Source organism: Nicotiana tabacum, chromosome 12 (assembly GCF_000715075.1).
Source record: "Nicotiana tabacum cultivar K326 chromosome 12, ASM71507v2, whole genome shotgun sequence".
In the NCBI taxonomy this organism is placed as follows: domain Eukaryota; kingdom Viridiplantae; phylum Streptophyta; class Magnoliopsida; order Solanales; family Solanaceae; genus Nicotiana; species Nicotiana tabacum.
The window spans coordinates 61,568,706-61,595,879 of NC_134091.1; the positions used below are offsets into that span (position 1 = coordinate 61,568,706).

The window sequence follows — 27,174 nt, forward strand, 5'->3', positions numbered from 1 at the left end:
AATGTTGCTGGCAAAGTAAGAGCAAAAGTTTGAATGCAGTAGACACGAATGTTCACAACATCATATTTGTATAAGAAGAGAATTTTGTTATAATTCTGTATTGCTGTAATAAACAATTAAACTTTCTGAAAAAACAAAACAGAAAGTTAGTAATACTTGTTTAACGAAATAGATTCTGGAAAACAAAAAACAGTATAGGAATAAATCGAGCCCACTGAATACACAATGTGTCCTTAAGGAAATTATTCCCCTCAAGTACCCGAAGTGCTGGAATATATCCTCCCAGGATAGAACGATTTAACTCACCAGTGTATTGGTACCAAAAACTCTGATGAACTGCCAACTACTCAATGATCGTAAAACACACTGGAAAATATTGTGCAGAAGAAGAAGAAGAAGAAGCTCAGAAAATTTCGTAAGGAAAGATTCTAGGATTCAAACTCTATTTATAGAGTTGCTGACATTATTTCTGAAAAGGTTTGTAACCTTTCAGAAACAGCCATGGCTGTTTGGAAAAGGGGTGTTTGAAGTATTGCGAGAAAAATATATTTAAAATAATCCGGGAAAGAAAACGGGTCTGACCGAACCGGGTCGCGGGTCATGGGTTAGTTCAGATTGAATTTTTCGTTAATTATTTAATTAAATAATTGAAAGGAATTTTGTCCAAAAAGATTAATCAATCAATCTTTGACCAAATCCGAAACCGAAGCCGAGCCGAGCGAGCGACGATGGCGGCGCGAGTCTTGTCTTTTTCTTAACTCTTTAAGAGCTAGAAGAAGAGCAATTATATATATACCCATCAAAAGCGTTTTCTTCCTCCGATATGGGACAATGTCCCTTTCCCAAGGAAAACTCAAATATTTTATTTTCCCTCCATTTCTCATTCACCTTCTTTAAGCTACACAAGCTTAAAATCACAACAAATTTTAGAGTATAGTTGTTGAACAACACTAATTTGCTCTTGTGAACTGTACTTATTAAACACTATTAAAGTTCCACTACTCATTCAAGGAATTCAGCAAACCAAAAGATTTACAAAGTTAAACTATATATCCAAGGGATTATAAGCTATCAACTTCTGTTTCCCTTAATTCTTTCTTTGACAAAAGCTTAAGCTTTTTTCAGACAGTGCACCAAAGCCACCTATAGAGTTGCTTTCATGCTCCATCAGCATTGAACGTCAACTTTCCTGCCATAGGATTTAAAATCAAATAAGCCATGACCTACAAAGGTATTTAAAATTTCATAAGAATTGAGGCACACTCTAGATATTAGAACTTCCAAATATCAAATGAAAGAGGAAAAGGTAATTGGATAATTACATTACTCCCTTTAAAGTAGAGAAAATCACTTTAGGAGTAGTGTCATTCCAAATGATGTCACCATGTTCTAGATCTCTTAGCCATCTCACAGTGAAGAAGTATGTGATTTACTGTTTTCTCCTTTCTTTCACACATCAAATGGCAGAGTTGCTCCATAGGCTGCTCCAACTGAAGAAAGCTAAAAAATGACAATTTTTCTTTGTCTACTTTACAAACATATATAACTTTTTTGATTTCCAACTACATCAAAGAAAAAATGCTCTGTAAACACCAAAAAGTCACTATTATAAATGTTGCCAGAATTTGTTAAAAGCAATCATTGTTATACTCATGAGTCAGCAAAAGATAAAATCCTGAAAACTATTCTAAGGAACCTCAAGTACATCCTTGAGATATGAGCATGAGAAAAAGTTTAAGCTCGAAATAACACATAGGAAACGTGAAAAGGCAATTTACAGAATGTACAAGGCCAAGAGACTTTATATCGCATATGGTCACCCAGCTATGTTAGCTAAGCTTCTCTTTATGCTATTACCACCCTATGCAGAAGTACATTCACTGTACATAAATATAAACCAAGAGTTAAATATGATGGTATGGAAGAAACCTTCCAATTAAACAAACTTGAAAAAGAAATTTGATGGACCCACATTCTCCATTAACACTTAATCTGGAAGAAGCTTAACGCAAATGAATCACTGAATAACGGTAGACGGTAGTGGACAAAGCCACACCAGATGATTCGTGCACTCTTACTATTCTGCAATTTCAAAAAAAAAAAAAAAAAAAAAAGGTAGAACAGCCTACCAAATAAAGCAAAAAAAAGAATATATCAATAACATGTAACTTAAAATCATACCTTGCATCTTTAGTGTGTGGACGGCGGTAACAACCAAATGGTGACCTTAAGTCTTGAATAGTAGCCCCACAGTGATCAAATTAAGATAAATTGACTTTTTTCTGGAAGATTTCTTGCTCAGTTGCTCCTAGAGATTTCACTGTCTGCATCCAAAATAGGAGGTGGACACAACAGTATACTCCCGATAAGATGACTTAGACATATCATCAAATACCATGGCTGCAAGCTCCATTTCAAAATTACAGTCACTTCTGATACCTTGAAGTTTTGGTAACAAAGACAAAATACATCAAAGAGACAATGCACGTGTAAATCAGGTATGATTACTAACATGTAATAGAAATTAGCTAAAATTTATATTCAAAAGAATTTATCAATAGCAATACTGCAAGACTGTGAAAACCGAAGCAGTGCTCATAGGAGTCGTCCTGAATTTTGGAGGTGCGATACACACGTGTGTGCCGACCAATTTTTCAAAAACAGCATGTAGCAACTCTTTTTCAGAGAGAAAAGTAACAGAAACAGAAACCACAGAGTAAGAAGAAAGAAAGAGATCGGGAAATAGAAGAGAAGTGCAGGCCAGATATCCCAAATAAGTAGACATGTGTCGTCCAAGGAAGAGAAATATATGATTGCAAAAATTAGAATCGCTTGTCCACCCCCGAGGATAAATAAATTCAATCGCCAATGACAAAGGTCCAAATCCACAGTACAATCTCGATTACTATGTGTACAATAATTTAATGTAGTGTTCGTACACCCTGCCCTCACTTATATATATGCCAAGTATTTCATCAATCTCAGTTTTTTATTTATCAAAGTCAAACCCAATTAATCTAAATGTGTGCATTTAACCAAACAAATATGAACATGTATGATTGGAATTATGTGTTTCTCTCCAAGCTACGCTTTTGTTCCTCCTGTAACTTACTGCTTCGTTGCTGAAAAGAGAAACTCAAACATGGGGTTGATGCACTTTAATGCTTCCAAGCCTTGTTGGTATATGAAAATTGTTAACATGGAAAAGGTAAGAATCATTCTTATACTTAACACTATAAAATTAATTCTTTCTAATTAATTTTATTAGTGCTTAACACAAATAGGTTGAACTTTTCTTCAAACATGAAGAGTTAACAACCATTTATCAAATCCACAGGAATCACGCACATGATATAGAAGGGACAGATACAAATATACTCTAACCAACTATTTATCTTAGACTTAATTACTTGTATAACCACACATATTTTCTATGAATTTAAACAAAAAGCTCTACTTCAAAAGTATTACGCAAAAAAACAACCACATAACCAGAAATTGACTATGTTTCCCTCAAAAGAAATCGAAAACTTAGAATCAAATATTTGGGAAGAATTCTTTAGGAGATAAGAATCTTACAACAAAAAAGTAAAACTGAAGCTTATGCACCTTCTTCATCTACTATTGTATTTAACTAAATGGAACCGTCATGAATTTCTTATTTCTTGGTTATTGCCAGATCCGATATGACATTAAAGTCTGTATCCTTTTCAAGGGATGTATCATTTTCACTTGTTTTACAATTTCACTGACCAATCAAATTGTTAAATTGTTCAGTTGTGGCAGGCATAACATCGAGCGCCTTAGTTGCATCAGTAGTTGTAGTTTAAATCCATCATGTTAAGTAAACAACGAAAATATCAAATAACTAGAAAAACAAAGTAAAGGAAAGCAAAAAGTCATATTGATGGAAGCTGTCACTGATCATAAAATACAACATGTACAGATAGAGAACATTATGAAAGTAAAAGTTTTCATATATACAGATATCGTCAAGAAAGAAATTTTTATAAAAGTAGTAAAGTCGGGGAAGAACAATTTAAAAGTCAAATATAGAGCAAATGAATAGACCCAATCTCGCAACAACAATTTTGATACTTCAGGTTATTACAGAAATTGAATTGCATCAAACTTACCAAAAGTAAAATAACATAAGTTGTTAACCTGAAAAAGAGCTAATCATGCCCACCCAGAAAAGTTCAAGGACTATTGGAAGTGCACTAAATCCAACTAGTCGTGATGACACCTAACCCAACTCGTTAGGTAAGCCAATTAACAACTATCGAATTTAATGAGATTTATTAAGAAAAGAAATGATAACACAACTGTTTTTATACAAGAATTTCTCAAGAACTGGTAGTACAAATCATGAGCTTCTAAGATATAGAGTTTACAAAGATGGTTTAAAATAAATTACATCATCTGTTTGAAATATACATAAACAGATCTGAAATACTAAAGCTACCAAGATCAAGAGGCAGTTATGACTGGAATGCAGGTACATCTTCAGATCCAACTCCCGCAGTACGCAGCTACATTGGCATCCAACATCTGCACGCAAGGTGCAGAAATGCAGTACGAGTACAACCGACCCCATGTATTCAATAAGTAACAAATCTAACCTTAGGTTGAAAGTAGTGACGAGTTGGGACAAGAGTAAGAATCCAACACCAATAGCCAACAAACAACTCATAACAATATAATAAAAGTGGTACATGAAATAGCTCGGAGATATTGTCACGACCCAAACTAACCCTCCGTAAGTTGTCGTGATGGCACCTAGTCTTTACGACTAGGTAAGCCTAATATTACAAAAAATATAAAGAAAACACAACATTTTTAAGATAACACAGCATATTATGAATAGCCAAGAGTAGTACCACTCGACATATACAAAATAGTTTCCCAAGACCCAGAATATCACTAAGTCACAAGCTGCTATAATCTATGTAGCTCTATACAAAAGTCTGAAGATAATAAAGAAAGTCTATAGGCGAGGGAGTATAAAGGGACTCCGAAGATCTGCGGACGCAAGCAGAAGTACCTTGAAGTCTCCTAGAATCAGCAGCACGCACTAACCTCGAGGCTGATAGCTCGCACCTGGATCTGCACACGAAAATATGTGCAGGAAAGGGCATGAGTACACCACAATGGTACCCAGTAAGTGTCACGCCTAACCTCGGTCGAGTAGTGACGAGGTCAGGTCAAGGCCCTACCGGAGTAAATATAATAAATTAAACAGTAAAAGATATAAGTAAAATTTATGGCAACACAGTTAAAGAGATTCTCAAAAAAAAAATTTAACAGTTAAGGGATCCCTCGGCTCATAACAAGGTAAACACGGTGGAAAATCTCCCATAGTTTCGAATGAATATGCAGTACAGGGGGATCTCCCGGAATACGTCCGTAGTTCCAAAGTAAATATGCAGTGCTGGGGGATCTCCCGAAATACGTCCGTAGTCCCAAAGTAAATATGCATTGTTGGGGGATCTCCTGGAATACGCCTGTAGTCCCAAAGTAAATATGCAGTGCTGGGGGATCTCCCGGAATATGTCCGTAGTCCCAAAGTAAATATACAAGACAGGGGAATCTCCCGGAATACGTCCGTAGTCCCAATTTAAATATACAACGCAAGATGAAATGGCAGGTAAGACATCGAGTTATACAGTTTATACTGAACACAGATAAGGAAAAATAGGGATTTAATTAGATATGGCGCACAAAATGTCAAATAGGTATTTAAAACACGTAAGCATGCTTTTCTAGTCTAAACTAAACAATTAAGCATATTAGTGCAATTTAATAGGAGAAATAATTTATGATTTAAAGGGGATAAACGGGATTTTTGCAATAACAGCCCATGTACGCACTCGTCACCTCACGTACACGACGCTCACACACCAAATAATATCGAAATATCCTAATAGGAAAGTCCCCAATACAAGGGTAGGCAAGCCACTTATCTCGAACCGCTCAAATCAACTCGATATCACGTTCTTGCCACGAGTATCCGACTCCAAATGGCCCGAATCTATTCAAAGTAATTGCATAATGTAAATATAACTACAAGTAACTAATTTAACTAATTAATTCGAAACTAAAACGTGAATTTAGGAAAAACGTCCAAAAAGTCTCCCCGGGCCCGCGTCTCGTAATCGGGTAAAAATTATAAATTATGAACACTCATTCACTCACGAGTTCATTCGAACAAAAATCATCTAAATCTGACGTCAAATTCCCATTCAAATCTCAGATTTTCAATTGGGGAACCTTTTCCCCGATTTCCAAACTTTTACCCTCAAATTCCTTAATTAGACTAGGAAAACAACAATAGATTATTGTATTATGATCAAAGTAGAGTTAGAATTCGGTACCCAATAGTTCTCCTTCAAAATCCCTCGAGAAATCGTCTCCCACCGAGCTCCAAATCGAATTTTGTGTTATGAAATTTCAAACCCTCGAAATTCCCTTTTCTGCCCAGCGATTTTCGTATCTGCTCTCATGGGGCCGCATCTGCGGTCTCGCACCTGCGGAACAATCAACGCAGGTACGGAAGTCACTTATTGGGATGGGTCCGCATCTGCGACCCCTGGGCTGCATCTGCGGCTCCACTTCTGCGGACGACCAGCCGCACCTGCGAGCCCAGCATGCCCTGTCCATTTTCGCATCTGCGAACACTCAAGCGCACCTGCGTACTCCCCTCCGCAGGTGCGAAACACCAGAACCAGCAATGCACCAGATTTTCCTAAGTCCAAATTTTTTCCCGTTAAGCATCCGAAACACACCCGAGGCCTTCGGGACCTCAATCAAACATACCAACCAATCCTAAAATACCATATGAACTTAGTCGAGCCTTCAAACCACGTCGAACAACACCAAAATCATGAATTAAGCACGGATTCAAGCCTAAGAATTTAAAATTTTTCAAATGCTACAAACGACGCCGAACCACATCAAATCTAGTCCGAATGACCTCAAAATTTACACACAGGTCACAATTGACACTACGAACCTACATCCACTTTCGAAATTCCATTTCAAGGTCGATATCAAAATTTCCACTATCGGCCGAAATCGCCGAAAAACTAACTTTCGCCAATTCAAGCCTAAATCTACTATAGACCTCCAAAACACATTCCGGACGCGCTCCTAACCCCAAAATCACTCAACGGAGCTAACTAAGTCAACGAAATTCCATTCCGGATCCATCTTCACAGTTCCGACTACGGTCCAAACTCTAAGGCTTAAACTCATAACTATAGACTAAGTGTCCCAAAACTCTCTGAATTCCATAACCAATCACTTCGGCAAGTCCCAAAAGTAGAAACAAATATGGGAAAAGCAGATATTAGGGGATCGAGGCTCTAATTCTCAAAACGATTGGCCGGGTCGTTACAGATATAATGTTCAACTCATTCACAGTTCCGGAAAATAGGCATGTTTTTCAAGTTTAACACTGAAAATCCATATCTTTTTACCGAAAGCACCAAATTTGAGTAAGTTTGTAAAATCGTGAATTTCTTTCCAAAACTTTTCAACACGTAAATGTTTCATTATTAGATGGCATGAGGAAAAGGTACATCTCCATCCCTACATGTCAATGTGTATGAGAAGTCACGAATGACGTGATACCGTATAACATGAGGAAAAATGCATCTTTATGCATGTATGTCAAGTGTGCATGTCGAATGTAGTACAACATAGTGAATAACCATATGCATACTCTAGGAGTATCAATCCACTCAGTCCTCCCAATCACTCGGCACTCGTACTTGCACTTAATAGGTACCTGAGCTCATTGTGGGTGTGCAGACTCCGAAGGGGCTCCTTCATCTTAAGTGCTATAATGAGCCAATCATGGCATGAATCCGCACGGACAACTCATGTGCTGCACGGACAACTCGCGTGCCATAGTATCAATATCTGGATTCGCACGGACAACTCACGTGTTGCACGAATAACTCACGTGCCATAGTATCAATAACCTCACAATCAGGCCCTCGACCTCACTCATTCATCAATCTCTCCAGTCTCTCGGGCTCACAATGTCATGAAACTAGCCCAAAATAATGATATGATGTATCAATAAATAACAACAAAGTTCCAGGTATTTGCCAGTACTCTAGCTTTTTGGTCTCAAGATTTAAATAACTCTTGTTAGACAAGAGTGGGTTGCTCTAGTGGTAAGCACCCTCCACTTCCATCCAAGAGGTTGTGAGTTCGAGTCACCCCAAGAGCAAGGTGGGGAGTTCTTGGAGGGAGGGAGCCGAGGGAGGGTCTATCGGAAACAGCCTCCCTACCCCAGGGTAGGGGTAAGGTCTGCGTACACACTACCCTCCCTAGACCCCACTAGTGGGATTATACTGGGTTGTTGTTGTTGTTGTTGTTAATTCGATAATAGAAATGACCTCAGTGGGTCCCAATAATACCAACAATTGCCTAAGAATGATTTCTAACATGAGTCAAAGCTCAGTTTCTCTAACACATGAAAAATGCATGGAAAAATATAAGTTAATTGACTACACAACTATACGGAATCGATTGAGTCTCAATTTCTACGGTGCACGCCCACACGCATGTCACCTAGCATGTGCGTCACCTCTAAACAAATTACATAGCACGTATAATCAGGATTCATACCCTCAGCTCCAAGTTTAGAAGTGTTACTTACCTCGGACAAGCCAAATCAAATACCGAGCAAGCCAAGCGATGCTCCAAAAATGCCATCCCACGCGTACTGACCTCCGAACAGCTCGAAACTAGCCAAAAGCAACTCAGATACATCAAATAATGCCAAAAGAAACAGACTCAATCGATAAAAGTCGAATCTTTAGTCAAAAGTTTAAAATCAACCCAAAAGTCCAACCCGGGCCCGCACCTCGGAACTCGACAAAACTTATAAAATTCGACAACCCATTCAATTACAAGTCCAACCATACTAGTTTTACCCAATTCCGACTCCAAATCGATGTTCAAAACTCAAAAACTCACTCTATGAAATTTTAGGCTAAACCCCCCAATTTCTCTTTAAAATTCATAATCCAAATGCCAAAAACGAGAATAGATTCATGAAATATAATAAAAAATGAGTAGATAACACTTACCCGAATCCACATGGTGAAACTTCTCCCCAAGGTCGCACAAACCGAGCTCTAAAATCCCAAAAATATGAAAAGAAAACGACCAAGTCTCGAAATATAATCTGCCTAGCTTCATCGCATTTGCGATCAAATCGTAGCTTCATCGCATTTGCGATCAAATCGTCGCATCTGCAACCCCCCTTTCTGCGGTAAATATTTTGCTTTTGCGAAGAATCCTGGAGCAGCAGCCATCGCTTCTGCGATCTTCTACCCGCTTCTGCGATTGCGCTTCTACGCATACTGAACCGCATCAGCGGTCACGCATATGCGCCCATGCACCTGCACCTGCAACCCTCACGCCCATCTATCCCTTTTCGTTTCTGCGAAGAAGACCCTGCAACTGCGACCAATTGTCTGCAGATGCGGCCACACTAGAACCAACGGCCTTAGCCAAATGATACATGCGACGAAATGGTCTGAACCTCATCCGAAACTCACCTCGAGCCCCTCGGGATCCCGTCCAAATATACCAACAAGTCCCATAACATAACACGGACCTAGCCGAGGCCTCAAATCACGCATAACAACATCGAAATGATGAATCGCGCCACAAATCAAAAGTAATGAACTTAGAACTTTCAAATTCCAAAACTCGCACCGAAACATATCCAATCAACTCGGAATGAACTCAAATTTTGCGCACAAGTCCCAAATGATATAACGAAGCTATTTCAATTTCCAAAACTACAATCCGAATCCGATATCCACAAAGTCAACTTTCGGTCAAACTTATGAACTTTTCAATCCTTCAACTTTCCAATTTTGACAATTAGTGATCCTTCTATATATATCCAAATGCAAATTCGGGCATACGTCCGAATCCAAAATCACCATCCGGACCTAACAGAACCATCCAAACTTCGTTCCGGGGTCAAATTCACAAAAGTCAAACATAATCACCTCTTCCAACTTAAAGCTTCACTAATGAAATTTATTCTTCCAAATCGATTGTGAATAATCTGAAAACTAAAATTGACGATTCACACAAGTTATAACACATTATACGGAACCACTCATACCCTCAAACTACCGAGTGAAGTGCAATTGCTCGAAACGACCGGTCAAGTCGTTACAGAAAACTCCGAAAATCAATCTGTAAAAGACATGCATAAAGAATATTAGAAACCCAAAAAGTAACACAAGCAGGAAACATGGAAAAATAAAATAAGAATCGACATGCATTAAGAAATATATTCTCTTAACCAATTGAAGAAAGTCAAGTAAACAAAAAAGACACAAAGAGGTATACAAATGCATATATTCCAACCAATAATGAGAAATAGGCAGTGTGCGGTAAATAAAGAATAAAAGAAAAAAAAACTTACCGCAATTCAAAAATACAAAAACACGATAGACAAACTCGACTTAGAGAAATCTGAAAAAGATGACCCATAGCGATGGCCAGAAGCGGAGCAGCAAAGGAAACAAAATGCAGAGAGAGTAGATCTCTGGAGTGATCTCTGGAGTGGATTCTAGACTCTATCGATAAGGAGAGAAAAATGTATACATACATGTAGAGCCAAACGTATACATACATGTATTACATAGAAGTAATTTTAGTTGCAAATGCCCAAAAAAAAAGAACTTGAAATCACATTTTCCCCCCTGTTCGTCCACCTCAAAATCCCATTTGTTCGTCCACCTCCAACTGTCGTTTCTAAATATTAGTAACAAGGAGAATTCGAGAGGCAATATGACGATTGTAGATCAATATTAAAAAAAATAGAATCATATGTTTAAATGCCCATCAAGAAATAACAGATAAAAACTAAGTAAAATGAAGAATAACCAGAAAAACCTAACCAAAATATAGAAATTTTGAAATGAAACCAAAATCCAAGGCCAAAAGGAGGAGCAAACAAAATAAATGCATAATATGGGTAAGAGAAAGAGTAAAATAGTTGTTCAAGATGGAGACTTACTTTCTCTCTTGCCCATCTTCTCCATGTGCATGCGTAGAATCGGTTAAAATGAGAGTCAAAGCCACAGGAATTTCTAGAATAGTTATAAGAAAATCTGGTAACTTTAAAACGACAAACATCAATGGAAGATGAATTGACAGAGCTAAATCTCTAAAAACAACATGGAACTGCGCCTCTCTCAGATAACTAAACGTCGAGACATCTTAGAGAATCCAGTCAGTTGAACCACTATTGGAAAAATTTGTGCATAATCGAATAAAAATCATTGGCAATAGAAATTTCTAGACTGCAATATACGCCGATGAGAAGAAATTGGAGAAAAACTAAAGGAGTCATGTAAGGTAGGTGGGAGAGTAGAACTTTTACACAGTAAAATTGCAGTACACGTGTTTACACAATGTAGTACGCGTGTTTTCCTAAAAATGCGTGTTGACTTAATTAACAATTTATCCCTAAATAAACTCATAATTACCAAAGTACCCCTATTCGTCCCCGGTTCGTGCACCCAACTGTCGTTTCTAAGGACCCGTTTGGCCATAGATTTTGCCAAAATAAATTTGGGTTTTATTTGTCAAACACATATTTGGCCATAGATTTTCCTTATATTTTGGCAAAATCCCAAATCCCAAAACCAGCTCAATAGTTGGTTTTGGGCCAAATCCCTAATAATACACATATTTTTCCAAAATAAAATTAGAAAATATGTTTTGAAAACGTATGTCCAAACACATTTTCATCTTCAAGCCAAACTTCACCAAAAATAGATTTTTCAAAACAAATTTGGGAATTTATGGCCAAACGCTAGCTAAATATTAGTAATATCAAAATTATGAATATAAAGAAGGAGGTGAAAAAAAGGATATAAAGAAGGAAGTCATGCAAAATAAAACAAAAAGTACATGAAATTCTCTATAAGAAAATTTACGTATCATAAAATGCAAAAGAAAACAAGAATAACAACAAAAGAAAAAAAAATGAAATAGATAATCCCAACTTTCATGAGTAAATGATGGAGTAATAAAGAAGTTAGAAACTCTTGGCATGTTGAGCGACATCAATAAGAAATGTAATAAAATTCGTTGATAATACATAAGAAATTAAAGTGCATCATGATTCATGCAAGTGTGAGAATAAGACTTTTTATGACAAAACGAAGCATATAAAAAAGATACAATATTTCAAAAGATAAATTACATATAACTTGTGAGGGTAACAACAAATAACTCCACTCATCTCGGAGCAAAATTGGAAATTATTTGAAATTTTAGAAGGAATAAAACATTTAAGAGCCCGTTTGGACAATTTTTTTTTTTACTTTTTCGATTTTTTTAAATTTATTTTTGAAATCAGTGTTTGGCCATAAAATTTATAATTTTCACTTGAACATGAATTTTAAAATTTTTCGAAAATTTGAAAAACTCCAAAAAGCTATTTTTCAAAATTTTCACTCAGATCACTCTCAAAACTTCAAAAACAATCCAAAATTATATTCATATCTAAACACAACTCTAATTTTCAAATACCATTTTCACTTAATTTTTTTTTTTTTTATATAGAATTTTACCATTCTTATGTCCAAACAACCACTAAATGTAAAGAAAAATAACAGGAAAAAAGAATAAATAAAAGGAGAGGAAAAATCAAAATTTGAAAGTGTTACCCAAATGACCTAATCCTTGAGGCGTAGGGTTTTCTCTCTCCCTATATATCTCCTCTCCTTTTCTTTCTCCATCTGTAGACGCAACTTACAGTTACAGCCACAGAATTGAGAATACCAAATCTTCCTTCTCCATCGCCACCTCTCTTCCTTTCTCCCTCTTCTTCATTCAAGGTATATATCCACTTTATTCTGAAATCCCAGTTTTTTTTTCTTCTTCTATTGATTGCTATTCTTTGTTTTTGTTTTATATATTGATTTTGTGTTTAGATCTAATTTTCGTTATCTGGGTTTTCTTTGTTTTGACCATAGAGCTCTTTTAAAGTTAGACTCAGTTTTGATTTTTCGGTTTTTTTCATAGATCGGTTGCTGCTATTAATTGTATGTTGGGGGTGAGGGAATGTTTTCTGTTTTTTTATTTGTATTAGGTTTTTTCTTACATATCTAATTGGTCAGATATTGAATATTGGGAATTCATATTTGGATTTAATTTAGTTTTTATTTTGTTGAAATTTACCTACATAGCAACAGTATGGTCAGATGTACATCCTTTTTTTTTGTGAGTTCTCCAAAATGTGTTATTTAGTTTTCTTTGTTAAAATTACCATAGTTGTTGTTGTTTAGTATGTGCTTATTAGTCCATTGTGTTTTATTCTATTAATAATACCCAGGAAACTGGAAGCAACTTGTTAGTTTTGTGTTGGATGAGGAAACTTTTTGTAACTTGTTCAAAATGTATCTAACTTTACTGTTTTTGAGATTGTTTTTCCTAGTTCACATATCAACGTCTTTTTGTTCTAAATTTGTAGTTTAATTAATTATACGGGCTATTCAATATCTAGTAAAGGTTAATTGAATGGAAGCCCATCTATCAAGGGTGCCCAACAATTAGTTTAATCAATTGATCAATATAACACCTTAGTGTTACTCCTTAGTAAAGCTTAATTGAATGGAGATTACCACATAAAAAAGATTTTCTTTAACTAATATAAAATTTTTACACATTGATGGATGATAGCTATTTTATAGTTTCGGATATCAAAGTTGAATGCAATTTTATTGTGATTGAAAGTCAATGAAAGTACGATTGGAGGTATTGTATTGCTATTTGTTCTTTGGCCTTTGCCTCACTAAGGAGAAGATTCTTGCATCATTAAAATAGCACCTGTCTGTTGGTGTTTTTCTGCTTCATTTAATTTGTTATTTGATGTTGCAGTTTGAACTGTGTATTGGTGTACAGCATTTCTCCTCAATATATGATAATGTTGGTCCAAAAAATTAAGTTTTGTGCTTCAATTATCCTGAAATTCATGCAGTTAACTCTTCATTGTTGTGTTTCAGAATTCTTCAGGTATTAACTGCATTATCTGCAGTTAGCAAAAGTGGAGAGTGTTAAGCTTGAAACTTCTTTTATGTCTGAAAGAGCTTCTCTCTTTCTGTCATCAATTGGGCTGCTTGGAGAGTACTGTCCTCCATCTAGACTCTCTCATAAAGTTGGCTGCATGCATCTGGAGTCATCACAAGCACACAAGCACTATCGTAAGGATCATTTTATACAGCCTGCCCCATCTATAGACCAAGAAATACTCATCGATTTAGGCTCCTTGTACCACTTCTGATAAAAGCTAAAAGAGCAAATATTGTGAAATTAAAATGGCTTTGCAAAACATTGGTGCCGGAAACAAGGATGATGCCTTTTACAGGTACAAGATGCCAAGAATGATTACAAAGATAGAAGGTCGTGGAAATGGCATCAAGACTAATGTGGTGAACATGGTTGACATTGCCAAGGCATTGGGCAGGCCAGCATCATACACCACAAAGTATTTTGGCTGTGAACTCGGAGCTCAGTCTAAATTTGATGAGAAAACAGGTACCTCTCATGTTAATGGTGCCCATGACACTGCAAAGCTTGCTGGACTTCTTGAGAACTTCATCAAGAAATATGTTCAATGCTATGGCTGCAGGAATCCTGAAACTGAGATTTTGATCACAAAATCACAGATGTTAACCCTTAAGTGTGCTGCGTGTGGCTTTATCTCTGATGTTGACATGAGGGACAAGCTCACCACATTTATTCTCAAGAACCCTCCTGAGCAGAAGAAGGGATCTAAAGATAAAAAGGCAATGAGGAGGGCTGAAAAAGAACGCCTCAAAGAAGGGGAAGCAGCAGATGAGGAGGCAAAGAAACTCAAGAAAGAGGCTGCAAAGAAAAAAGGTTCCTCAAAGGATGGTTCGTCAAAAATATCTAAGAAAAAGGCCAATGTGTCAGATGAGGAGCACTCTCCCACTGGTAGCCAAGCTGATCAGACCGAAGCGCCACCTGCTGACAGTGATGATGATGTTGAATGGCAGACGGACACCTCCATGGCAGCAGCCCAGCAGCGAATTCAGGAGCAGCTGAATGCTGTTACTGCTAGCATGGTTATGCTTTCGGCAACTGAAGAGAAGTCTGGCAAAAGCTCACCAGCACGTGAGGAGAAGCTCAAGGCCAACGGGCAAGGCACTGGTGTTAGTAATTCCAAAGAGTCGCTTGTTGCACAGACCAATGGTGTTAAGCGTAGCAATTCCAAGGAGAAGCTTGTTGATGCTAAAGAGAGTCTTGCTGATGAAATCAAGGAACACCTGAATAAGGGTTCATCTGTGGCTCAGCTGAAGTCCTTCTTGGGCTCTATTTCTGGAACTCATCAAGACATTGTTGATGCATTGTTTGAAGCTCTTTTTGGTGGAGTTGGAAAAGGTTTTTCCAAGGAGGTGACCAAGAAAAAAATTTATCTTGCAGCTGTTCTACAGGAAGATGGTTCGCAGCTAGCTCTACTACATGCTATTGAGTCATTTTGTGGAAAATCAAGCTCAGAAGCTGTAAAGGAGGTTGCGTTGGTTCTGAAAGCACTTTATGACGTTGATATGCTGGAAGAGGAGCTTATTGTGGAGTGGTATGAGAAGGGATCGAAAAGTAGCAACAAACTCTCCCCAATCTGGAAGAATGTTAAGCCATTTGTTGAGTGGCTGCAGAGTGCCGAGTCTGAAACTGAGGATGAGTAACTTAATGCATGCGTGGTTCTTTTTCCCTTTGATCTATTTATGATATGGTCTCTAGTGCAGTTGTGTCCGTTTACGTCAACCAATAATGTTGTTTTTGATAGTCAAGTTATATAGGTTTTTGAAACTAGATGTCCAATGCTTTTGGTGCTGCAAAATAAAGCAGTAATTTGCTGGTGTCGTACTCTTCTGTTTAGAGACCTGGTCATTGTTGTGTGTGTTTGCTTATTTGGTCAAAGCGCTGTATTTGCTTTCTGCGTCCTATGTTTCTGTGCTGTCTCTGCAGTTGTGGCTCTTCAATGAATATTAATGGTTTGTTGCGTCTTCTGGCTATCTCTTCATGTATTATTTTGTTTGAAACATTGTTCGTTGAGTCTTTTGGTTATCTCTTCATGCTTTGATGTATGAGTCTAGCGATCCTGTTTCAAGTGATATTTCAAGGCTTTAAATTGCAAAATCATCCATCTCTGTGCATTAGGTGCTAAAGGAAACAGATTACAACCCATCTTTTCCTTTTAATTAAGTGTATGAGCTAATGCATGCACTAATTATGTTGGTATGAAATATCAAAACTTTTTGAGAGAAGTGGTTGTGCAAGCAAAATAGTTGTGCAATTGCAGTTTATTCTGTGGAATAACTAGCTTTGTTATAGGATCGATTTGCCCTTAGAACTAGAAGTTCTAATTTGCGGGACATCCATATGCGAGGTGTTTGTATTAAACGATTAATGTCGAACTCTTTTCACATCAGTATAGAGTTCGAGGTAAAAATTTATTTGCTTTTTGGTGAAAAGCACTTTTTCTATTACAATGATAAAAATATCCTTGAATCTATTAAAATTATAAATTAGCTAATTACTGCAAGATTTTATTCTAATTGAGAATTAATTCAAATACATATTATGTCCTAATTGACTTTATAATAATTACATAATAATTAGACTAAAATATATATTAACCTGTAAGCTAGGGGTGGGCATCGGTCGATTCGGTTCGGTTGTGAATGTTATCGGTTTGGCATATCGGTCATCGTTTATAAATATGCTAAACCTATAATCGTACCCATAAGATATCAGTTATCGATCTTTATCGATTCGTTTATCGGTTTACCCGATAAAAATAAAAAATATTCAAAAATTTCACCTTTTTATTATAGAAATCGTGATCATACTGTTAAGAGAAATGAACTGAATTTTTATTTTAAAAAAAAGTGGGAATAAATTTCAACTTCAGAAAAAGACACTTTCTTTGCATTTGAAAATCCTAATAAATGATCTCAATTTATAAAGTTATAAGTTAGTAGGAGTAAGGAATAAGATATTCAACAATCTAATCTTACTAACTATCTCACTGCTGGTGGGCATAATTCACAGAAAATTATAAAATGCTAATTTTATGAATACTAAAGAATCAATGCAACAAAAGAAACAAATATCTCTCTCTCTCTCTCTCTCTCTCTCTCTCTCTCTCTCTCTCTCTCTCTCTCTCTCTCTCTCTCTCTCTCTCTCTATATATATATATATATATATATATATATATATATATATATATATATATATATAAAGTTACTATATATAATTGGCATTGTGGTTAAGCCAAGTGGCAAGCTAATAAATATCACTTTTATATGATAACTTTATTCTATATTTTACTATGTTAGTCAAATTGAAATACAAATATATATATATATATATATATATATATATGTGTGTGTGTGTATGTGTGTGTGTGTGTGTGTGTGTGTGTGTGTGTGTGTGTGTGTGTGTGAATTTGAATTAAAAGATAATTTTAAATTTAAAGATAAAGTTTTTAAAATCTATATATATATTAAAGGAATAAAGTTATCATATATAATTGGCATTGTGGTTAAGCCAAGTGGTAGGTTAATAAATGCTAATATTATATGGTAACTAACTGAATTCGAATTAAAAGATAATTTTAATTTAAAGAAAAAGTTTTTAAAATTTGAATTAAAATAAAAAAGAAATTTATCTTTTGTTATCATGTTATCATACTTAATTAAGTTAATGATCATATGCAATCTTATTAGGAACTTTTATTATCTTTTTTAATTATTTAAATGCTATTTCGCCTCTAGAAAAAAACAACAACTGCATATAACTATAAAATCATTTCACATTTAAAACTCTATAATTATAGTTCTTTAAAACACTATAGCTAGATTTGAATAAATTGAATTTCTTTTAAAATAAATATAATATATAGGCTACACGTCTATGTTTATGCAGATAAAAAAAAGAGTTTAAAAATCGAATAAAAGTTTACTTACATATATAATAAAGTAAACCTACATGTTGGAGAAAGAAACATCACAAAAATCAGTCAATATTCAAAGAAAAAAAAAACTTTTTGAAGAATGTTTGTTTGAAGAGTCAATTTGTATAAATGGACATTAAACAAAAAACAAAACTTTGGCTATACAATTGCAATCATATATTTTAATTTAGCACCTTCAGGAAATTGAAGGGTATAAGTTGAAACCTCTTCATTTAGCTATAGTCAAGCCAACATTGCAAGGGTATAATATTTTTTTTACTCTTTCCTAACTGACATTTTCTTCTCTGGACTAAGTTTCCCCCGGTGTCGTTGAAGAATATTAGTTTTGAATCATTAGATTATGTGAAAGTTTTTTTTATTCTCGAATTCAGCAAGAGAGATATTGGTTTTCTAATTGATAGTTTCTATAACGAAGTGTAACAAAAAGTATATTTAAAAAACAAAATGGTATGACGTGATTTTTTTAAAAAAAATGTAAACAAATTATTTCGAAATGGGATTAATTTTAAAATATAATGTAATTTAAAATTAAAAAATAAGATATTTTTTAATTTTAGTAGAGAGTTTTTATAATTATTATAATAGAAGTCATATCATGGATAAAATCAAAAAATAAAATCTTATGGAATATTTACATAAATATCCGGACAGATTAATTATTTATTTTTTATAGCTAATATACCTAGATGATATACCGACAACACACGATTATACACATATTATATGTAGATTATATATAAATTACACATCCTTCAATTTTTTAATTTAAGTGATTGGGCGAGCACCTATTTAAGTTGATTAGATAAAGCCAAAAGAAAAATATGAAAGAATTTCAACCAAAGACTAAAATATAAATAAAGTAATTATGTACATAATTTCAATTAAAACTCATCCTTTTATAGCGAAATAAATTATTTTTTTTGTAACAAAAGAAAGAAAGAATAAAAAATAAGATAAAAGAAAAAAAATATAGGAAAAAAAATATGAAAAATTTAAAAGCCAGAAATAAGAGATGACAACACATTTCTTCTTCTGTCTCATCTTTATTGAGTATAATAAATTTGGAAGCTGATCTCATCGATTTCAAATATTTTTTTCAACTCAAATACATAGATTATAAGATAAGGATATCCTACAATATTTTTTTTTAATTTACATTGTGTGTTATTTTTAAAAAATCACTACTACTAATAAACTTCTATGATATTCGAATTTGAATTTAAATGCAATTTGATTAGTTTGCATTGAGGTTAAGCCAAGTATGGTGTCGAAAAAAAATTACTTGGCAATTTTAAGACAATATATGCAATGTTATATAATAATAATCAACTAATTTAACATTTAATGATTCAAAGAACAAAAAAATATGTATATATAGGGTATTCAAAATTCAAAATCTGTGGCTAGAGATATCGATAAACTAAAAATGGAGTCATACTGAAATAAAGTTTCACCAGCAATCATTTAAATTTTTAGATAGTCTATTAAAGTGAATTTTAAATTAAGGATAATATCTTGGCTTGCATCATTATAAAGATAATCATTATTGAAATATATATAAAGTTTTAGAAATTAAAATTTCAAAATAGAAATACTTTAAAAAAAAATAATAACATACCAAATAAGAGTTCAAGTCGTAGTAAAAGAGTCGCGTCGTAACCAAAGAATCTTTCATATTGTGTCAACCTTTGTGCTTTGCCATAAATACGAGTTATTATTTCTCTTTGTGGAATTTTTAGGTTCCAATGACACCAATAAAAATGGTGTAAAAATAAATTATCAATACGAGATTAGAAAAAATGTTAGTCCTTTTTCATGTAGTGTTTCTTAATTAATATCTAACGATTATCTATAATTATCTAGAAGGTTTAAATTTTAAGGTTATTTACATATAATTCAAATAATTTTGATATTTATAGAATAGGAAACGGAAAAGGGCCAAATGTACCTCCGTATTATCATAAAAGGTTTAAATGTATCCATCGTTATACTTTGAGTTCATATATACCCCTATCGTTATACTATTGATTCAAGTATACCTTTTTCGTTAAGTTTGTCCAAAGTAGACATCCAATCTTATGTGACACTGACATTTAACGAGGTGTATGTCACATGGCTTACCACCTCAGTGTCCCTAACCCATTTTACTCTTCTCTTCAATTTTTTTTCTACCACTAAAATTTCTTTCCCCTCCACCACTATTGCCACCATTACCGCTACATGAATAATATTGTATTTCAAATTTTAGTCTTTTATATATGGATTAGGGGCGCTAAGGTGGCATGCCACGTGGCACCCATCTCATCAAATATCAGTGTCACGTATGATTGAATATCCACCTTGAACCAATAGTATGACGATAGAGATATATTTGGACCCAAAGTATAATGAAAGATATATTTAAACCTTTTCTCACAATACATAGGTATATTTGGCCCTTTCCCGAATAGGAAACAGTAGAAGGAATTAAGGAAAGACAATTAGGACTATTGGTAGTGAGGGCTATTTTTGAGATTATAAGAAAAAGTAAAGAAAAACTTTATGTCTTCAGCTAAAAAGTAGTGCCAGTTCAGCAATTCGACATACGTGATCTTAAAAATAGACAATGTTTTTGTTGCCACTTTAAATTATAATAACTAATCTTATGATACGATTAAATAAAACTAAAGGAAAAAGTTTAATAACTTTATGATTGTTGTTGCTATTTAGCAATTCAATAGAGGAAGAAACTCTACACCATAAGTACTCAGATTTAATTACTTCAATTTCACAAGTTATTATGTATTCTTTTAAGTTTAATACATAACCTTTGAATATTTAAGTTTTTTTCTTCTTCTTGAAAGCTATATATTCTCAAGTTCGTTCTAGAAAACAAAAACTGGATCATCTAACTGATATGTGACACTTTCTTTTTTCTCACAAACAAAATGTAAATGTTCTATTTCTTTAATTAATAAGAAATATTATGAAATTTGTTTCCTACATATTTGAAAAGAATACATCATTATCACAAAGATAAAAAAGATCTTCTTTGAATAGAACCAAATGAAACATCGTAGTTTAAATGGTTTAGTAATTTTAATTTTTAAAAATTGTGAAATTTTAATTACAATTGGATTAGATGGTTGGATCTATTACCATGTCAAGGAATGGTGGATGTGCTTGGAAAACCTTATTATTTATATAGTATAATTTTAGTACAAATTCTTGTGGTTTGGTGTTGGGATGCTTTTGCATTATTTAAAAAAAAATGATTTTGTGGTTTAGTTGTTGATTGGGCTGTCGATGGCTTTCCTTTTTTCTTTAGCAAATATTATAAGGTAAAAATTTAATGATTTTAAAATCCTATACTAAAACTTCCAACCTATATCAAATAAGAAATAGTTTTATTGCAAAAATTATAGTCATCTTTGACGTCCTAAATAGTAGAAAAATAATAAATTAATTGTTTATCAGATGTAAATTTTATATTTAAAGAGTAAAAAAGGCAAACGATATTTTATTAAAAGAGCTTTTAATATAATATAAATAGATATAAGGAATTTTTTCGTATATATACCATATTTTAAACTTATTTACCTAGTTTATCTAAGTTCTCATATTTACAGAAAGTAACTAAAGTTTATTACAAAATATATACAAATCCGGTCAAAATCTACAATTTATCTACAACTTAATCCGATCAAAAATGATAATTTACATACAATTTATATACAATTATGTTAGTTGTACATAATTTATATGCCATTTCTACACCTAACATATAAAATATATACAATTTGTTTATATCTTCTTCTTTGAGTTTCAATCTGAAATTCCAACCAAAATCACCTTGAATCTTCACCAAATTCTCTCAAAATTGAGATATAAACTCCAAAGAATACTCCCAATCATTTACAACAAAACCCAATCCAAATAAATAATAATTTCGCAAAATTCGATTTTCGATTTCTAATAGTTAATGTTGCAACCACATCAATTTTAAGTAAATGAACTCTTAAGCCAGGGCTTCGAATTCACAAGACAACTCCCAACGTTGTCATGTCGTTGGCTGCAAAGTTTGTTTTAGAAAACACAGGACTACAAATTTTTATTTCCGAACAAACTATTGTTTCATTTTAGCTTTTGTATTTTTTAACTTCATAGCTCACGACAGATTCTTGGATGGAGAAAAAAAATTTAAATATAGAGCCTAAGGCTATTCTTACGACAGAGAGTATACGTAATAAAATTGAATTTCAGTCCATTCAACACCTATGTGAGAGAGAGCCTAAAATAGTTAAGATTGGTGTCTAATATATTATTTTTGTCACGATCCGAAATTCTCATTTTTGGGATCGTGATGACGCCTAACATTTCACTTGTTAGGCAAGCCAACGTTAGAATAATTTAATCCATTTTAAAATAATTTTTAAATTTATTTATAACAAAGAAATAAATACGGAAGTAAAGTCTGAAATGTAGTGAATAATCCATAAAAATAACGGAGTCTAAATACCATCACAGAATTGGTGTCACAAGTGTACGAGCTTCTAGAATAATACAAATAAAGGTCTGAATAAAATAAAGCTGTCTGAAAACAAACACACAGCTAAAGTAAAGTAGAAGGTGACTTCAGAACTGCGGACGCCGTGCAGCTATACCTCAAGTTTTCTCTGGTAGCTGATTCGTGTCTTAGAACAATTTATGATTTTCAAATAATTATGCAAACAATTAATTTGACGACGTATAGACACTCGTCACCTCGCCAATACGTAGTTCACATGCATTTCACATAACAAATAATTTAAGGGTTTTATTCCCTCAAGTCAAGGTTAACCACGACACTTACCTCGCTTTGCAATTTCAATCAATTACTCGACCACAACTTTTCCTTTTGAATTTATTTTCAAAAGCGTCAAATCTATTCACAAACAATTTGATATACTCAATATGAATCATAGGAATTAATTCCATATGAATTTACTAATTTTCCGGATAAAATTCGAAATTCACTTTTAAAAATTGGCAGTGGGCCCCACGTCTCAAATCTCAGAAAAACTTACGAAATCCGAACACCCATTCCGAGACGAGTCTAATATATATAAAAATTATCAAATTCCGATGTCAAATGAACCTTCAAATCTTAAATTTTCGTTTTTGGAAGATTTTTTAGAAATCTGATTTTTCTCCCAAAATTTTACGGATTTATGATATAAATATAAATGAGTATGAAATCATGAAATATAATCAATATAGGATAATGAACACTTATCCAAATATTTTTCCGTGAAAATCGCCCAAGAATCGTCTTACCCGAGCTCAAAAATGGAAAATGATTGAAAAAGGGACGAATCCCATTTTCCAGAACTTAAGTTATGTTTTCTCGAATTTTTACCCTTCCCGAATGCGGTCAGTACCTCGCGTTCGCGAAGCACAAATTTCTGTTGTCCAATTTTATTCTTCCCGAATGCGATGCTTGTCTGGCTTGGCATTCGCGAACGCGAACGCGAGGCTTCGATCGCGAACACGAAACTTTGCATTTCGACCCTTCGTGAATGCGTTCCCTCTGTCGCGAACGTGAAGCACAATTCCGTCTGTCTCCAGTTTCTTCTTCGCGAACGCGAAGAAGGATACGAGAAGCAGATTTCTGCTGTTTTTCTAAGTCCAAAAATGATCTGTTAGCCACCCAAAACCAACCCGAGCCCTCGGGGCTCCAAACCAAATATGCACCCAAGTCCAAAAACCTCATACGAACTTGCTCGCACGATCAAAAACCAATTTAACACCTAGAATTACGAATCAGACACCAAATCAAATGAAATTTTTAAGAAAAATTTGAAACTTATATTTTCATAACTGGATGTCCGAATCACGTCAAATCAACTCCGTTTCTCACCAAATTTTGCAGAAAATTCATAAATATTATAGTGGACCTATACCATATTCCGAAATCAAAATACGGACCCGATGTCAATAAATCCAATATTAGTAAATTCTTAAAAATCATTAAGCTTTCAAACTTTTAATTTTTCATCAAAATTCCATATCTCGGGCTAGGGACCTCAGAATTTGATTTCGGGCATACGCCCAAGTCCCAAATCACGATACGGACCTATCAGAACTGTTAAAATACCGATCCGAGTCTATTTGCTCAAAATATTGATCAAAGTCAACTCAGTTGAGTTTTAAAGTTATATTTCATATTTTAATCCATTTTTTCACACAAAAACTTTTCAGAAAATTATACGGACTGCGCACACAAGTCGAGAAATGATAAATAGTACTTTTCGTGGTCTTAGAATACAGAATTAATTATTAAATTTAAAAGTGACATTTTGGGTCATCACAATTTTAATATAAATGATAAATTGTATATACTAATATAATTAAATGATAGCCTCACTAAGAGAGTAAATAAGTTTATAATGTATTATAGATAGGTAAAAATTTCTAGATATAAATAGATAAATAAATATAGAATTATAGATAGATATTATAAGGTATGATAAGTGATACTTGAACAAACGAGAGTTTTACGTAGTTGACAATTATATTACTGATGTTATTTGTAAAGTCTATAATATCTAATATGTCCCAACAAAGTACTACTCCTAAATTATAGGTTAACAGGAACTAACTTTACAAAACATACATTGCAATCCCAAGATGGTAATTCGGTGCCGATATTGCCAACAGAAGAAGTACTTTTCATTTTCAAATACCTAAAATTCAGGTCTACTGGAATTTTATCCGTGATAATAATTCCCTTCGTTCTTTGGTAAACCGGTTTATTAGAATTTACTTTACCGACCGTGTTCGTAAACTAAGACAACCTTCTAGCAGAATGTCCAATTAAACTTGAAAATTTGAAACGTAAGGAGTATAATGTTTTCAAAATAAAATGTGGATGAATATGCTTAGAATTTTTGAAAAGTATAACACTAAGAATTCTGCTAAGATAGATATAATATGATAAGTTAGTCTTAAGAATTCTGCTAAGATAGATATAATATGATAAGTTAGTCCTTAATAACAGGTTTTGGGTTCGATATATGAGTATAGAAAATATCCTAATACAGAGTGCTGGCGAGCGCAAAACACAACACGAAATTTATGCTCGCTAGTAAAAGATAGTATAGTTTAATTATCGTCTCCACATGGACTGGATTTAAACAGTATTCAAATAATCTTTAGTTAATTACTATCTAAGAAAATTGACACTTGATTGGAATGATTATCAACTACAATTAACTACTGAAATTTAAGCAATTATTAATTGATCACGGAAGACAAAAGTTGAGCAACACAGAAATATAAGTTAGAGAAATAAGGTAAATGACTAGACAGGTGGAATATAATTGACCGTGGATCCAATTCTTGAATTAGTTCACTTTATAATACTGCTGATTCTCACGAATTCACCAAATAATTAGATTAAACTTGCAATTAAGGTTCCTCTTTCGATTAAACTTTAATTTCAAGAAATAATCCAATTGAAGCACGGTGAACAACGAGAATGAATATAATAATGGTTTTAGTCTAATGGGTCACTTCTCACGAATATTTCCCTATTTTCTAGTTCGATTAACAATTCAAGAAGCTCTTTCGATTACCTAGTTGAATCATGAATTTAAGCTAGAGTATCAAATGTCCTCTTTCAATTAAATCAAATAATGAATAACTTCGCAATACAATTCAAAACTCCATCAATTAAATCAAGCGATTGTCAAGAATCGACTCCCTAATCAAATTAGCAATACATAGTGTCTGTCAATACCCTAAGAAATATTACTCCATAGCAACGGAAAAACTCATCGCAAGAAGGTTTAAAGACATATAAAATATCAATGCTAATGATTCGATACAAACTCCCGAGTTACACTGACTGTTGGTTGAAATCTTGATGATTTCTTGTGTCTTCTTGCTTTAGTTGCTTCTTCAATCTTTCGTAGGTCAAAAGTCCTTTTAAAAATATATTTTTGGTGTATTTAAACTGCGTAGAAGCGAGACCGAATGGAACTACCCTTTACAAGCTGAAGTGAGAAATTACTCTAAGAAAAATGGATAGGCGCAGCGCGCCTCGCGTCGTCCCAAGCGCCGCGCCAGTGGCAATCTTCAGAGGGCTGTTACTTTCAGCAAGAATCTTCACATGCACTGCCGCGTCGCACCATGCGGCGCCCCACGCGGCGCTGCCGTGTTTTTTTCTCATAGTGATTTTTTTTTTTCAATTTTTGCTATCCAAACTTGGTCATCGACCCCCGAACGCAATTCCGGTTTAAATTACTGAATTTTTACTTAGACTCCAAAGCTCCAACTTATTCGATTTAGCTACAATTTATCTTTTTTACTCGGAATCATTTCTTGCAGGGCATAAAATACATAATAAGTCCAAATCACCATCATTTAAACCCAAACACAAGTAAAGTACAGTAATTAGAGTACAAAATACGGCTAAAATACTGGTTTATAGCCTCCCTTCAACACACCACAATTAAATCATTGTTCGTACTCGAGCAATCAAACTACACTTCACATACAGATGACCTTTTCATCAAACAACTTTCCTAACCCATCATGTCAAGAATATTTAAAACAGATTAAGCATCATACCATAATATCCTAGCCTCAAGACTCGACTCAAAAGCACCACGCATGTTTCAAAACCTTCCTACTTACTCTAATACAGATGCCATAGACTTTACATTTTCTTCGCAAATTATGTGCCCTCACATCAAAAATAAAGAGTAGTTTAACACATAATAAAATTCAAAACTAAATAGAAACTCAAGTTAGAAAGAATTCACTCACTCTCAGAATTAAAATTCATGTGCCACAGAAGACGTACCATAGACTTGGCCATAGTGTAATATCTACTAATTGAGCTTGTTCAGTCAAAGATCAAGTAGGACTTTATTTTGGTTATAATGTAGGCTGCAGAATGGGTAGGATACAATTTGGATAAGAGTGACTACACCTCAATCAACACTTTAATACATACAATTTCACATTTTAAAACCCACCACTTGTGTTGTACCAAACCCCAACCTTCACAATATAATAACATCAACTCCTAATTTCTTTAATCACAAATAAGATGAGAACTATCACTAGCAAGGAATCAGATTTATTTTCTA

The 27,174-nt window shown here is 34.0% G+C and overlaps 1 protein-coding gene and 2 long non-coding RNA genes across 4 annotated transcripts; 1 reads left to right on the forward strand and 2 right to left on the reverse strand.

The window, feature by feature from the left end:
* Window positions 1–1,112: 1,112 nt before the first annotated feature.
* LOC107815140 (uncharacterized) lies at window positions 1,113–3,296 on the reverse strand. 2 transcript variants are annotated; one of them, XR_012697563.1, is made up of 3 exons: window positions 2,182–3,296; window positions 1,323–2,082; window positions 1,113–1,223 (listed from the first exon to the last, which is right to left on the reverse strand). It is a non-coding gene; the product is annotated as an uncharacterized LOC107815140 (long non-coding RNA). The 2 variants fall into 2 exon arrangements; XR_001654704.2 differs by having other exon boundaries at window positions 1,113–1,189; window positions 2,182–3,294.
* A 1,404-nt stretch (window positions 3,297–4,700) lies between these two features.
* Window positions 4,701–11,419, reverse strand: LOC142166883 (uncharacterized). The gene is made up of 4 exons (XR_012697318.1): window positions 11,063–11,419; window positions 9,105–10,233; window positions 8,672–8,759; window positions 4,701–5,106 (listed from the first exon to the last, which is right to left on the reverse strand). It is a non-coding gene; the product is annotated as an uncharacterized LOC142166883 (long non-coding RNA).
* Window positions 11,420–12,713: 1,294 nt separating this feature from the next.
* On the forward strand, window positions 12,714–16,094 carry LOC107815142 (putative eukaryotic translation initiation factor 5-2). The gene is made up of 2 exons (XM_016640660.2): window positions 12,714–12,893; window positions 14,061–16,094. Exon 2 carries the CDS (start codon window positions 14,373–14,375, stop codon window positions 15,762–15,764), a length of 1,392 nt encoding a protein of 463 aa, XP_016496146.1. The 5' UTR covers window positions 12,714–12,893; window positions 14,061–14,372; the 3' UTR covers window positions 15,765–16,094.
* Window positions 16,095–27,174: the final 11,080 nt, after the last annotated feature.